We start from the raw sequence: 14,478 nt of genomic DNA, 5'->3' as shown, positions 1-14,478 counted from the left end.
AGCAGAGCAGTCAGGTGACCTACTTTTGGGAATCTATATTTTCAGCTCAGTACTAGTTTCTTCACCATAATAGTACGTCTTTTACTTTGTTAACTTTCCTGTCTAGAAAAGAAAAGAAAGAATGCTAATTATTGGTGCCTTTAGCTGGTACATTAATGAACCAATGAAAAATAATAACACAAAATATACATCCAAAATCCAAATTAGGTATATTTGAAATTTGGAGTTAATTTTGAAAGAAGAATTAATAGATAACAAGATGGTGAGACTTTTAACTTTAATTTTCTTTTATCTTTGATTCAAAATCTATATTAAGCATTTTTAATCTTTAAAAATTACTCATCATTTTTTTTCACCCTCTTATTTTTTGATACAAAAATAACGTTCATAGTTGAGTGAATATTAAAAACGTGTCCTGTGATATTTGTACTTTCTTATGAACAGTTTTTAATATTTTGTATATATGTTAGTATATATATTATTCAACTACACTAAAAAACCCTATCTTGCATAAAAAGTTATAGATCCCATCCCATGATTATGAGGTGGTAAAGTTGAGGATGTGAAAACAATGAAATATTTTAGATGTTAAGAAAATCATTATGTATTAATATATATAGAATCTTAAATTATGGCTAAAGTTTAAATTTTACTCCGTAATATCTTACATCTACTTAGATTTAATCGTCACCTTACTATGGAGTAGTATCAACGAAAATTTATTTCGAATTGAGTGCGAATTGAATACTCATGAGTCAGGACATAATTTCTTAAGTTAACACGAGTATATTACAATATTAATCATATTGAAAATTTGAAAGTAATACAACTCTTCTTTGTCTTAAACTTAACTCATTTGCATCATATTTTCATGCAAAATAAAAGCACTAAAGTAAAAGTAAGTTTTTATGGAGTAAAAAAAAAATTCAACTTTAATTAGTCAGTGATACTTCAGTGATTCAATAACCTTTTTTCACATGATCCTCAGACAACAAAACGACGAAGAATTTGAAGGTTTTCTCAAAATTTGTACTACTTCATAATCTTAACTAATTATCTAAATCATATATTTAAGTTGGTGGCTTACCCTCAAATAATTAATTAATCTTGGACATTCAATAATGCTCTTTTTTTTCTTTGTTACTTTTGATCTATTTCACTTTTGCACATATAACTTGAATTAGGGTGTTCTCAACTACCTTAATATTAGTTGCATCTCCTCTTGACTTTAACTTTAGCTTCTAACACGACAGTAATTAACAATTACAAGACAAACTTAGTTGTATATAAAAATAAAGCATGGCCGCCATTCTTTACACTTAAATACTTGTACACTCTCACACTCCCTCTCATTCTTCCCTAGAGAAAACAAAATAATAGATTTTGTAGCGAAAATGGCGCTAACTGATGTTTCGAAAAGTGTAGTCATGTTGTTTCTTTTGGCGGCGATAAGCTTGATTAGTGCTGATACATCTAGCCCTCCTTTAACATTGGAATATTACAAGTCTACGTGTCCTCGATTGCTTAGTATTGTAAGGAAAGAAATGGAATGTGCTGTTCTTTCTGACCCTCGTAATGCAGCTACTATAGTACGGTTACACATGCATGATTGCTTTGTCCAGGTTGGTCTAGATTCGAGCACCTTTGATTTGAATTTTTATAAACTAAATATTATGTTCAAGTTTGATGAAAATTAATAATGTATGGATGGACTTTGTGTTGTGAATTTGGTTACAGGGGTGCGATGGATCAGTGCTATTGGATGATACCTTGACATTTAAAGGAGAAAAGAAAGCTAGTCAAAATAAGCATTCCTTAAGAGGGTTTAAGATTATGGATAGGATTAAGATGATGGTGGAGTCTGAGTGTCCCGGAGTTGTTTCTTGTGCTGATATCCTCACTCTTGCAGCTAGGGATGCGGTTATTTTGGTAACTGATTTAGTAAAAGTGATAAAAGCTTACAAATTTATATCACAATATACTGATAATTGAGAGTTTGTGACTAGTTCATTTCTTTGGAAAATTAGTTTTTAATATCATTGTGCTGTTTTCTGAAGGTTGGAGGGCCGTATTGGGATGTTCCATTGGGAAGAAAGGATGCTCGAAGTACAAACCCTGAACTAGCCGAGGCTAACATTCCTGGTGCTAACGAAGGCCTTCTTTCCCTCATCTCAAAGTTCGCTTATCAGGGTCTGTCTGTCACTGATATGGTAGCCCTCTCAGGTTAGTTCGAACTTTGAATAGTGCGATACATTCCCTGTGTACTACTGCCTGCTAATTACTAGTAACAATGTATTTTACAAATTATTTGGTTAAAGATCCCAAACAACATAATAAGTTGAAATTTGATCATGATAGCTTATGAATTGCTACTGCTATGCATTGAATCTGTAGGTGCTCACACCATCGGAATGGCACGATGTGAGAATTTCAGGGCAAGAATCTATGGAGACTTCGATTTGACATCAGAAAAAGACCCTCTGTCAGAGGCTCACCTTAGCAACCTAAGATCTGTTTGTCCTGCAGTTGGGGGTAACAACAATAATGTATCAGCATTAGATTACGAAACTCCTGATCTTTTCGACAACTCATACTATCAGATCCTGCTAAAAGGTCAGGGGCTCCTGAACTCGGATCAAGAAATGTATTCGAGCATGTTTGGGATCCAAACCAAGTACCTTATGCGAAAATATGCTGAAGATCCCTTACAGTTTTTCAAGCAGTTCGCTGAATCTATGGTAAAGATGGGAAATATTACTAATGCTGATAGTTTTGTCAATGGAGAAGTTCGGAACAACTGCAGGTTTGTTAACTCATTGAGCCACACTGAATGAGTTTTCGGTGTTAACTGGACCTTGTGGTCATGTTTTGTGACTAAGTTCAAGAGTTTAATTCAATGCTCGGAATCAATTCAGTATGAAATCAGAAATGTGTACAAGATGTTAAAATTTTGAACCTACAATGCCTGGGTCATGTTGTATTTAACTATATCTATATGATCATTAATAACTGCTATGCTACTCCTTTTGTTAATCTACTGTCTGTTAACTCAACTCTTTCAACTCATGCACAACTTGTGAATTCAGAAGGCTTGAATTTACTGGGTCATGGATGTAAATTTGATTTTCAATGGGCACGGCGACGTTGAATCTCCCTGCATCAACCAATGTTGAAAGAATTCTTATTTACCTCCTTTTGTGTGGATAACAGATGCCTTTGACAATTCAATCAAGATGATAACAAAACAAAATTTAATCTAGACAGGTTCAATTACAAAATATTATATTATGGTAGATTTCACAAAATTCTCACCTTTTTAAGTTACCTTCAAAACCTTTTCTTCTCCTTCTTACTCATCATCCTTTGCCTTGTCATTGCCACAAGAAAAAATGATGAAACAAAACAAAATATTTTCCAAACAAATAGGTGGAATTTTCCAAATTATGAGTATTTGATCAATCTATAACGAACTATTTGTACAAAATGGTAGATGGTGGAATTTTTATTATAAAAATATATATGTTTTGAGACTTTTTTTTTTCCCTCATCAAATCAATAAAAATAATTTTTGGAAACCTTAAAATCAATATAAATCCAAGATATTCTAGATAATCTTATTCCAATTAAGGCTTACTGTGTCAAAGTAAGATAATTACAAGTACGTACATCCAATAATAAAATTTTTTATCATATAAATTTGTGAATTATATGCACATATAGATATTTTTAAAGCCACCAATTTGTTACTTCCACTCTCTAATTAGCTAAACTCGAGATATCGTATACGTTAAATATATTGTACCTTTTAAAATGCCCTAGTTATTGAGATCACTCATCTACTCCCTCTCCCCAAGATGTATGGATAACAAAACCTTAAGGCACAAAATCATATATTTCCATGTATAGAAAGAAAACAAAAATAAACCTAAAAAATACAAGAATTGCACATTTATTATTGTTCCACGTAACCCAACCGCCCTTGATTCTCAACTCTTAATTGATAGCTTCACGATGTCCTTCCTCCTATGAAATGCTGAAACATCAACACTCATATTTTTTATTAAAAATTTAATAAACTCCCCAAAAAAGCAATATTTAACTCACCAAATAAATTAAATTTATTATTTTTCAAATATAAAAAGTACAGATTTTATTGGATTTCAAAAAAAAAAAAAAAAAAAAAAAAAAAAAAGATTCTTTTTTATTTTTGATTATTTACACCAACGCTTTAAATAGGCTTAATTTTTTCTCTCGCCTCTTCGGCATTCAAAGCCCAAATTCTCCACCCTTTTTGCCTCTCTTTCCTCAGTCATTTACTTAACAGAATTTTTTCGGCATTAATTTATAGATTTTTTTTTTGCAGAAATATCTCACAATATCATTTTTTTTTTTCTCTTAGAAAAAAAAATAAAATAATAAAAGCCCAAATCCCGAGATTAATTTTGTGAACACAACTTGACTTGCTAGTGAATATCCCTACTTTGGTAAGTAAATTTTCGCTTGAATTTGTAATTTTTATAATCTGGGTTTTGTTCATTACTTCATTATATTATTTGGGTATGCTTTTAATTTTTAATATTTTTTTAATGGATTTTTGGAGTTTTTTAGATCCTTATTTTGTATTTGAAGCTGGCTTATTTTTATGTTTTTAGCTGATAATTCCAATAATTGTGAATTTTATGCATCTGGGTGTGTTTATTTTGGTCAAATTTCATCTGGGTGATCATTAGTTTTGTGTTTTGGTAATATAAGATCATTTAGATTTATTTTAGACATTTAAATGTGGTTATCACAACAGCCTGATTAGTAGAATGTTGGTTTTGGTGATCATTTGCTGTTGTTATTGTTGTTGTTGCAAGTAGTCTAGTTGGTATGTTGTTGTTTGTTATATGTAAATTTGTGTTTATTTAATTGTTTGGGTATCATGATGTGCAGCTTGTTCTGCATTGTTCCGAGGTCATAACATGTATGCACCGGTTCTCTATTGTTTATCTCTGAGCTTTGTGGATGATCTGAGGTATCGGTGCAGAAATAGCGCGAAATTATAATATTTTGTAATGCCAAAAGCAATCTAGGAAGAATATTGTTGATTTGGTGGTTGCTTAGATTTATTGCTAGCAAAGTATTAGCTGATGAGTGATGAAGCTGGTTTTACAATTAGTTGTATTCTCATTAAGCATGCTATAAATGGTGATATTATTTTTAATTCACATTTTTCGTATGTGGGCAACCAAGATTGTTATTCATATAATATATTCAATTTTGGATGTGTGTGTCATTTTGTAATTATCTCAGGATTGCAGGAAAATTTGATTATGTCAATGGCTGAGGATGGTTCTAATACTGGGTCACATCATAGAAAGGCAGGCTTGTTAAAGGATCAAGTTCGATTAAGCAAGAGAAAAGATATTGGCCGTTATGAGATTGTTCCAATTAAGGCATCATTATCATTTGAGAAAGGATTTTTTGTGGTTATTCGTGCATGCCAATTGCTGGCTCAAAAAAATGAAGGAATAACCCTAGTCGGATTAGCTGGTCCATCTGGAGCTGGCAAAACTGTTTTTACTGAGAAAATTCTGAACTTTATGCCAAGCATTGTTGTCATATCAATGGACAATTACAATGATGCTAGTCGAATAGTTGATGGCAATTTCGATGGTAATATTTTTTTCCACTATTTCCATGAAATACCTACATAAGTTATGAAAGGTGAATAACTTATTAACAAATGCTTGATTAAGTTCTTTGGATGTCTTAGTTTTCCATGTGCTTAGAATGCATCTTGTTCTTAGTAATCATTTTATGCTGATAATATATGCCTCCTCAGCGAATACGGTTTCCAGGTGAGTTACCATCTCCATCCATAATACTAGACACTATTTGACTGGGTGTTGAATAAAATTTTGGCTCATCTCATCTTGTTTTGTTGCAATACATTGATCTTGATTAGTTTGTCGGTTCTTTGCTGCATTATGTTTCTGCGTACCATTTTGTTCTTCTATCCCTGCACGAAATAGAATATACTATGAGCATATTGTTCATATGGTGTCATGTGTAGTGAACCAATACTTTCTGTCTGTCTGACATGATCTTGAACACCCCTTTATTGGGGACTGTATGGGATGCTGGTTTAAATTTGTTAAAAATCCTGAAAATGATTACAACCTGATCCCTCTGGGATATGTATAATTGGGATCTTGGGAAGATGTAAGTTGATGTAGCATAGGTAGAAACAGAATTTGACATGGCTCAACATTGCAACTCTTGGTTTACATTAGAGGGAGGGGGGAAGATTGCTTGCAATTTGCTTTAGATAGCTAAGTATTAGTGTGAATTTTAGTTCTAGACCTCTGGTAAGATCTTTCTTTTCTGTGCGTGTTGTGTGTTGAAAAATACAGTCTGCAGACAAACATAGAGAACCTATTGGTAATAGCAAAGTATTAGAGTAAATTTTAGTTTTAGACCTCTTGTATGATCTACTCTGTGCATATCGACATATATTTGGAGGACAATCAGTGGTGATGTTAACTTTTGTGGCTGTCAGTCTTCAATGACTTCCAATTTGTCACATTATTAATTATGTTTTTAGCATTGACAAACATTTTGCTCTGTAGTCGGGACTAGCTGGTTGACACTTGTCTTTGTTCTTACGTGGGTATTTTTCATGAACAGATCCACGTTTGACAGATTTTGATACATTGCTTCAGAATATAAATGACCTTAAGGCTGGAAAGGCAGCCCAGGTGCCCATCTATGATTTCAAAACAAGCTCCCGTGTAGGATACAGGTTCTTTTCTAAGACTTTTTTTTGGGTCTAGATAACCTGTTACTCTTATGGCAGGATTTTTGAGAACTGTGGTTTTTTAAATATATATTCAGGCTTCCAACCAGTGATCCTATAATAAACCCTTATATGATCAATCTTCCGATGTTTAGTGTATGTTCTGTTGTGATATCATGCCAACAATTTTTTTAAATTTTTTTTTCTTCTACTTTTATAATTAACTTGAGTTTCATATCAGATAAAAAAAGTGCAATAATTTCTCTTAAATTTTAAGCTTCTCAATTGGTAAGGGAACATAATTAGCATTTAATAAAAATGGGGGCTTAGTTTATCCTGTCTGAGGTTGTTGTATGATTCAAGTGAAAAATTTGTAGAAAAACATGACATAATCTTTATTCGCCAAATCACTTTCAGTGGAAATACATCAAGCTGTGTAATTGCATCTACATCTCCTTTGTTTACAGATTACTTTATTTGTTTAATATACTATTGCTTCAACATGAAATATCTCATAAGAGAGTCATCTTTTCTTTAAGTGTACTAGTTACATTTGCCTTCTGCTTCACTATTGATGCCTCTAATTGCTATTCGAAGGCTTGGACTTGTAGTTGATACACTTATATCATGATGTGGCACTTTCCTCTCCATTCCCCCAAGTTCTTGGCTGTTCATGTATCAAAACTCATAAAGATGCAAATTAATGCAGGACAGTTGAAGCTCCTAGCTCGCGCATTGTGATAATCGAGGGCATATATGCTTTAAGTGAAAAACTGCGTCCTTTAGTAGACCTACGGGTCTCTGTGACTGGTGGAGTTCACAATGACCTTGTTAAACGAGTTTTAAGAGATATACAACGTGCTGACCAAGAACCAGAGGAGATCATCCAGCAAATATCTGAAACAGTTTGTTTACTCTGCCTTTATATTGCACCTATTTAAAAATCTGTAAAGACCCTGCATTCTGAAGTATTAATGTCTTCCTGTACAGGTCTATCCAATGTATAAGGCTTTTATCGAGCCAGATTTAGAAACAGCACATATAAAGATTGAAAACAAATTCAATCCATTTACTGGATTTGAGAATGCTACCTTTATCTTAAAGGTAAATCCTACTTAGCAGTTGACTATTGACATACTGCGATGCTGGACTTAGGCAATGCCTGGATATATTTATACTGCTGTATGTTAATCACTTAAGCCTTTCCCTTTCTACAGTCGTTGAAGTCTATTTCAGAAGATCTTATTAAAACTGTTTTGGCCGAGAATCTGAAGGAGTCTGTTGAGCAGACCTATGATATATATCTTCTACCGCCTGGTGAAGATCCGGAATCATGCCAATCATATCTTAGAATGAGAAATAAAGATGGAAAATACAATCTTATGTTTGAGGTCTGTTATTCCAACCTATTTATCTTAATATTGGTGACCTATGTCTTGTGTGAAATTATGAAACACTTGTGAAGATGTTAAAAGTATATAAGGTGGCATGTTAATTTGGAAAACTGAATACTGTTTCAAGTCATGTGCACTAGGTGTCACTTGAAGAGTTATGTGATCTTTTTCTATTGTTTTTTTTCCCCTATTTTCTCACCCTATATGAACTGCAATGACTATATGGATTAAATAAAGTTCATTTTAGCTATTGAATTTCTTACTTTTTGATGCGTATTTTTGACTTTTTGTTTGATGCAAGGATTTGAGTGATTTTAATGGTGGAAATTCGAAAGATAGTCTTAGAAGGCAATGACTTCTAAGTTTGATCTTCGGAGCAACGATTCGAAAACCCTAGTTAACAACTAGTTTGAACCTTAACAAAGTTCTCTTAAGCAAAAGCTCATAAATCTCAACTTTAATTCATAAAACATTCTACTAAAATAATTGACATACAACTAGTATATATAGGAAAAATAAATCTACCCTACTTGCTCCACAAGAAAACTAAATAAAAAGATCTAATAATTAATTAATGAACCAAGATAGCCCACTAACTAATCAACTCAACTTTGGTAGCCCAAGGCCCCATAACTAGTACGAAGACAATAACTAAAAACATTAATAAAAACTCACTTGTAAAACCCCCACTTTAAGAGTAAGGTAAAACCAAGAGAGTACCTAAATAAAGCAATAAAGATACTTGTGAGAAAGGGTTACTCGATTTACATCACTTTACGAATGTCTCTTTATAAAATTCAAAAGTACCTTGCTTGGCATTAATCAATTTGGAAGTACAAACTGATGAGAGGAACTGGGAAAAGTGATATAACCTGACCGGAAATATATTTCTTGTGCTGGAGACAGTTAGATAGTTGTAGATTCTATTTCTTGCTGGTCATTAGGGATGTGGCTTAAGACCTTGCATGGTGGGTTTGTCTTTAATACATTTTTGGCAAAAGACATAATTCTGGCACAGACATGAGAACTTATATCATAATACAGGAATAGGAGTCAAACTGAAGATGATTGCAAATACGGCCTATGTATTGAGTATGGACATATGTGCATTTTTTGCATAGGCTTGTACTCCTCTTTTTCCACATCTACTTGCCTCTGTTTATCTCAGCTGTAATGTAGACAATATTGCTATTGTGTTATATTGATTGGGTTACCCTTGGAAAGACATTAAGATAGATGGCTATGTACCGTTGCAGTCAAAAGAAGTGGAAAAAACAAAACCAAAAAGATGAGATGAAGCATCAAAGTGAACCTGAATTCTTTTGTTTTTTTTCTAGCTCTTCTGTTGTCTCGCTTAAATTTATCATTAATTTTAGGGAAGTGAAAATGAGCATTTTACAGGGTATACCAGACTACATGATTATTTTACGCATATAATGTGAAGTAAATTAGTTAAATTATGTGATCCTGAAAACAAAAGCATTGGTTATGGGATTGTATCTTTGGTGTTAACGGCCTGCTAAAAGGATGTGTAGAATTTTCAAATGCGTAAGAAGAAGGGTTGAGGACAGTCAAGAAACATTGAGTACTTGATGCAACACACTTTTACATAGATATAAGTTCGGATATGGTTGTCTGGCAAGCGAGCTGGGTTCACTTTTGTCATCCTCTATTCCTCATAGGACTTATGATTCTCTGATTTAGATTTCATCTTAAGTTTAGTTTCTGGTCCACCTTAAAATTTTATTTGTGTCCTGGACTTTCTGACCGTTTGAAATTCAATTGATTTGTGAAATAATAGAATAAAGTGACTTTTGTATGTGTCATTATTGAAATTCTTTGTGTTTTCTCTTCTAATTGTAAAGAAAATGTTGAATTTGGGGGATTGTAATCTTTTTTAAATGTATTTTCTGATGAGATAGTTGGATACTTCAGGAAGTATTAAAAGAAAATCCATTCATCATATCACCTAGGATAACATTTGAAGTCAGCGTGCGTCTTCTTGGTGGGCTCATGGCCCTGGGATATACAATAGCAACTATTCTCAAAAGAAACAGCCATGTGTTCACGGATGGTAGGGTGACTGTGAAGATTGATTGGTTGGAACAACTCAATCGTCAGTATATCCAGGTACTGTCTAATAAAATATTCGTATTCTTTTTTACTACTATAAATGTCTTTCCCTGACTACCAACTTTCTGAATGAGTTTCTGTTTTATTTGATGTTCTTTTTAATTAATATAAAAGGCTATCTCAACTCTTCATTGTACTAACCAAGATTAATAAGTAATTCCCAACTCAATGGAATTAACATATCTTGTTTTGAAACTAAATTGTTACTTTAGAGTTTAGACATTCATCAACTATTATCTTGAGGAATTCTATATAATTTAAAAGGTGGTAAAAGCCTCTAAACCACATGTACATATAAACATATATGAGTGGGTTTTTTTATTTTTTATTTTATTTTTTATTATATATATATATACGTGATAGATCAACAAAGCCGAATTTGAATTTGTAGATAGATAGATAGATATAATATCGTTACTGATACTTAAAATATGTAGATATATATAGTCTGAAATTCTCATTTGATTTGATTTCCAAATTAGACTAAACTTGGATCTTATTTGTACGTTAATCCTTATTCCTTACGATAATCAAATGAGATGTCATTAGATTCGTATTAATGTATATTAAAGATATTTAGTGATAAGTATTTGCAAATAAAAATAAAAAATCTGATATGGTATGGTCTGATTATTCTGAAATAAGGAAATATTTGCTTAAATAAGCTTGAACTGAACCCTAACTGGGTACACATAAATATTGCTTCTCAGCTCAATTGGATGTTTTATGTGAGGATTTTTGTTTAGAGTTTTGTTTTATTATCTGTTAAGGTGCAAGGAAGAGATCGCTTGCTTGTAAGATCTATTGCTGAGCAGCTGGGATTGGAAGGATCCTACATTCCTCGCACTTACATTGAGCAAATTCAACTTGAGAAGCTTGTGAAAGAAGTCATGGTATGGAAATACTAGTCGTGTTATGTATTTCTTTTAATATGTTGCTAGGTTTTAAGTTTGGTCTGTGCATCTTTAAGGCACTACCAGAAGATTTAAAAACAAAGCTCAGCCTAGATGATGATTGGGTTTCTAGTCCCCAAGAAGCCCTATCTCGAGCATCTGCTGATAGGATTGCATGGAGGCACAAGAACCTTAAAAGGTGTGGTATATTTTCTTAAAAAATGTTGCTCATCCTGGTGTATGTGTTGATAAATGCTTCACCTAAACAGTTTTATTACTTGCTTATTGTGATTTCTTGGGAGTTTTCTTTCTCATGCATTTATGTCTACATAGCCTTCCATTTTTTTCTCTTTGCATTTTGTGTGTGTTGGGGAGAGAGGGATGAGGAGGGAGGGTGAGATGTTGCTGCTACTAATAAAATTGCTGACTCAGTTACTATTAACAGTCTTAAGGCATGTAGATTGTGCTGAGTTTTTGCTATCAATTATCAGCCATTCTCGCCTTGTCAAGATTACTTTCTTTGGGTCAAATGGTTTTGTTATTACCAGTTCAGATGACTGCTTTAGTGTCACAATTGTATTTAGTTTTTTTTTTTTTTTTTTTGGCTTGAATATTCACGAGGTTTTTGGGGCTGCAAAATGCAGATCCAGGACTAAAGCTAAATTTAAGTCTGACACGAGCCAAAGGGTTTTATAACAGGGGAGATAATAATGCTTTAGGAAAAAAGCTGAAACTTTTGAAAACTACCAAAGTTGCGTCTGAATGTTTATGAATGCATTATAGGTTAATTATAAGCTCCAAAATACAAAGCAATTACTTAGAACCAGTGTACTCTATGGTCTATTGGATAGACACTTACATTGAAATATTTAGTAAGGGGTAACAGACTTTGGAGTTTTGACCATTGTGCATCTTACGGACTTTCTCGCTTTTTTCTGTGGGTGAAAATATAATTTTTATTACTACCAACTGTTTTAGGCTGTGTACCAAAACCGAATCTGCAACCTGTAAATGGAATCAAACGCAAATCACCTTTTTATTATATGCCCATTGGACATTTGTTGTCAATTTTTGTATTAATACTATTCTGTGACCTATGAAGCATTGATTAGGAAATAATTATAAATGAAGAGTTTTCTAGCAATTTTCTTGTTGATAGACTGATAGAGATTGTCGAAGCTGAACACAGCATTTACTTTCTGTAAGAGCGATATGCTTCATAATATGGGACGGAGGGAGAGGGGGAGGGGGGGGGGGGGAAGGACAATTGATGGATTTGTATTATGGACTTTGCTCTTTCTGTTAGCTAAGAAAGCATGGCCATTTTTTACTAACGCAAAATTCAACATTGGTGCAGTGGTATGTCACGCTCATACTCTAATCAAAGAGACAAGAATTCTTCGAAGTATGATGTGGGTACCAGAAGATATGATGAGAGAAATTGTGAGTCAGTGGCAACTTTGGAAAATAAGGTTTGTGGATGCGTGAAGTTTTTATAAGTAATGGTCAATTAGCCTGATATTATTCCGCAACTTAATTGTATTTTCTTACATTATAATTCTTGTTGATTGACATGTCTTTTAGGGTGTTGCTACACAACTGTCAGATCAGATATCAACATTAAATGATCGGATGGACGAATTTACATCAAGGATTGAAGAGCTGAGCTCTAAATTGATGGTCAAGAAATTGTCTCCCAGCCAGCAAAATATGATTCTGCAGTCTGAAACCTGCAATGGCTCTGCCCCAACATCTTATTTTGTATCTGGCTTGAGCAATGGCTCCTTGACTGGCTCTATTTTGCCGAGTATCTCATCATCTTCCCAGTTGAATAAAGAGTCACCTTTAATAGATGAGGTAAGTTGGCTATCCCTTGTGCTTTTCAGCTTTTTATCTGCAGATTCCTGTTCTGCTGGGTAAGCTCTTTTTTTTTTTATTTTTTATTTTTTTTTTATTTTTTTAATCATTACTAATTATGGGTTAGTATCTTTAAATGATGTTGATGGCTTTTTTTTTTTTATTCTGTTTTGTTCTACAGTCGGAATAGTTGTGCATCTTTCCCCCTCTTCTTTTCTTTGTGTCAGATTTTAAGTGACAATTGGTTCAAGTTCTTTTGAACAATTTTTTGATTTTAATGTCACATGTTACCTACCATCCATTCCTTGTGTAAATGAATTTTTGTTTTGTAAAAATGTGGAGCAATTCTTCATCAACCTATATGAAAGTACCTTATGGAGAACATTTTTGTTAAATTTGTGTTTGCATAAAATGCATTACATGCTAAGTAAGGTTAGACTTGAAATGAAAATGCTTCTGTCAACACTTTTCTGGCTCACATGATATTTTTGTAATCTGGTTTGTTGTCCTTTTTATCTTCAGCTACACGGAATTGCACGAGGACAGCGACAAATTATGCATCAATTGGAAAATCTTTGCACTCTTTTTCGAGAGAACTTGGGAGAGAGGGAGAAGACTCGTCGAGGAAGAAATAAGGGAAAAAGGAACATGGCAGCTGATGCTGAACCCATCAGCCTTTCTATGGCTGTGGCCTGTTCATTAGCTTTTGGTGGACTAGGAATTGCCCTATACAAGCATTGGGCTCGAAACTGATCCAACACTAATTGCAGTATTTTACACTCCTAAACATTTTTTGGGTTCCCTCATAATTTTTTTATTCAATACTAATTTTGACATTTTTGCCCTTCTGCTCGGGAAAAATATTACTTGAAGATCATGTAATTGATCGGTGTTTTTGAGATCTTGAAGGCATTGAATAGGTCCTTTAAGGTTCTCTGAGAGTAGTTGAATTAAAAAGAAGGGCTTAAAGAAAAATTTTGTAAGCTAATTGATAAGTTAAGTAGGTCCTAGAAAATTTTCTACAACCATATATTTTTGTTGTTAACTAAAGTGGTCGCTCACAGGAATTTCCAGTTCTCCTGCATTGAACAGTACCTAAGTTCTAGATTTATAGTACTCTGGATTAATGGTTGATGTATAGATATATTTCCAGTGTTATGTCATTGCTGGGAATAATACTAGCTATTTACTCGTTAATGCTTCGTATTAGTCTGTCTATAAGATGTCATTGACAATATAGAAAAAGTATGCAAGCCTTTTGGCCCGTGTGTTTACATGGTTTGTTAATACCGAGAAAAAATAAAAAAATAAAAATTTCTTTGCTTTTTTTTTTTTTTTTTTTTTCATTTTTTTTTTTATTTTTAACAACTCACTACTTTGACACACAATTTAAAAATATATACTCAGTGTTATAATAAGT

At 33.2% G+C, this 14,478-nt stretch overlaps 2 protein-coding genes across 3 annotated transcripts; both read left to right on the top strand.

Moving 5' to 3' along the window:
• Positions 1-1,314: 1,314 nt before the first annotated feature.
• Positions 1,315-3,188, top strand: LOC110686027 (peroxidase 11-like). The gene is made up of 4 exons (XM_021862595.1): positions 1,315-1,622; positions 1,738-1,929; positions 2,058-2,223; positions 2,395-3,188. Exons 1-4 carry the CDS (start codon positions 1,395-1,397, stop codon positions 2,832-2,834), a joined length of 1,026 nt encoding a protein of 341 aa, XP_021718287.1. The 5' UTR covers positions 1,315-1,394; the 3' UTR covers positions 2,835-3,188.
• A 982-nt stretch (positions 3,189-4,170) lies between these two features.
• LOC110686026 (uridine-cytidine kinase C-like) lies at positions 4,171-14,386 on the top strand. Of its 2 annotated transcripts, none has more exons than XM_021862594.1 (12): positions 4,171-4,484; positions 5,304-5,658; positions 6,673-6,787; positions 7,491-7,686; positions 7,772-7,885; positions 7,999-8,172; positions 10,111-10,305; positions 11,079-11,201; positions 11,279-11,400; positions 12,559-12,673; positions 12,786-13,058; positions 13,581-14,386. In XM_021862594.1, exons 2-12 carry the CDS (start codon positions 5,316-5,318, stop codon positions 13,809-13,811), a joined length of 2,001 nt encoding a protein of 666 aa, XP_021718286.1. In that variant the 5' UTR covers positions 4,171-4,484; positions 5,304-5,315; the 3' UTR covers positions 13,812-14,386. The 2 variants fall into 2 exon arrangements, with proteins under 2 accessions (XP_021718286.1, XP_021718285.1); XM_021862593.1 differs by having other exon boundaries at positions 5,296-5,658.
• The last annotated feature ends 92 nt before the right edge of the window (positions 14,387-14,478 follow it).

This window comes from Chenopodium quinoa, unplaced genomic scaffold (genome assembly GCF_001683475.1).
Source record: "Chenopodium quinoa cultivar QQ74 unplaced genomic scaffold, ASM168347v1, whole genome shotgun sequence".
Taxonomy (NCBI): Eukaryota; Viridiplantae; Streptophyta; class Magnoliopsida; order Caryophyllales; family Amaranthaceae; genus Chenopodium; species Chenopodium quinoa.
The sequence above is the reverse complement of the archived record's forward strand: the minus strand, read 5'-3'. Positions and strand labels throughout refer to the sequence as shown.

What these genes read in the sequence shown, in the direction of transcription:
- LOC110686027 (XM_021862595.1), top strand. Translation starts at nt 1,395, where the DNA reads ATGGCGCTAACTGATGTTTCGAAAAGTGTAGTCATGTTGTTTCTTTTG. An exon ending in TGCATGATTGCTTTGTCCAG is followed by an intron (nt 1,623 to 1,737) that starts GTTGGTCTAGAT and finishes ATTTGGTTACAG; the next exon opens with GGGTGCGATGGATCAGTGCT. An exon ending in CTAGGGATGCGGTTATTTTG is followed by an intron (nt 1,930 to 2,057) that starts GTAACTGATTTA and finishes TGTTTTCTGAAG; the next exon opens with GTTGGAGGGCCGTATTGGGA.
- LOC110686026 (XM_021862594.1), top strand. Translation starts at nt 5,316, where the DNA reads ATGTCAATGGCTGAGGATGGTTCTAATACTGGGTCACATCATAGAAAG. An exon ending in AGGCACAAGAACCTTAAAAG is followed by an intron (nt 11,401 to 12,558) that starts GTGTGGTATATT and finishes ACATTGGTGCAG; the next exon opens with TGGTATGTCACGCTCATACT. An exon ending in AGTCACCTTTAATAGATGAG is followed by an intron (nt 13,059 to 13,580) that starts GTAAGTTGGCTA and finishes TTTTATCTTCAG; the next exon opens with CTACACGGAATTGCACGAGG.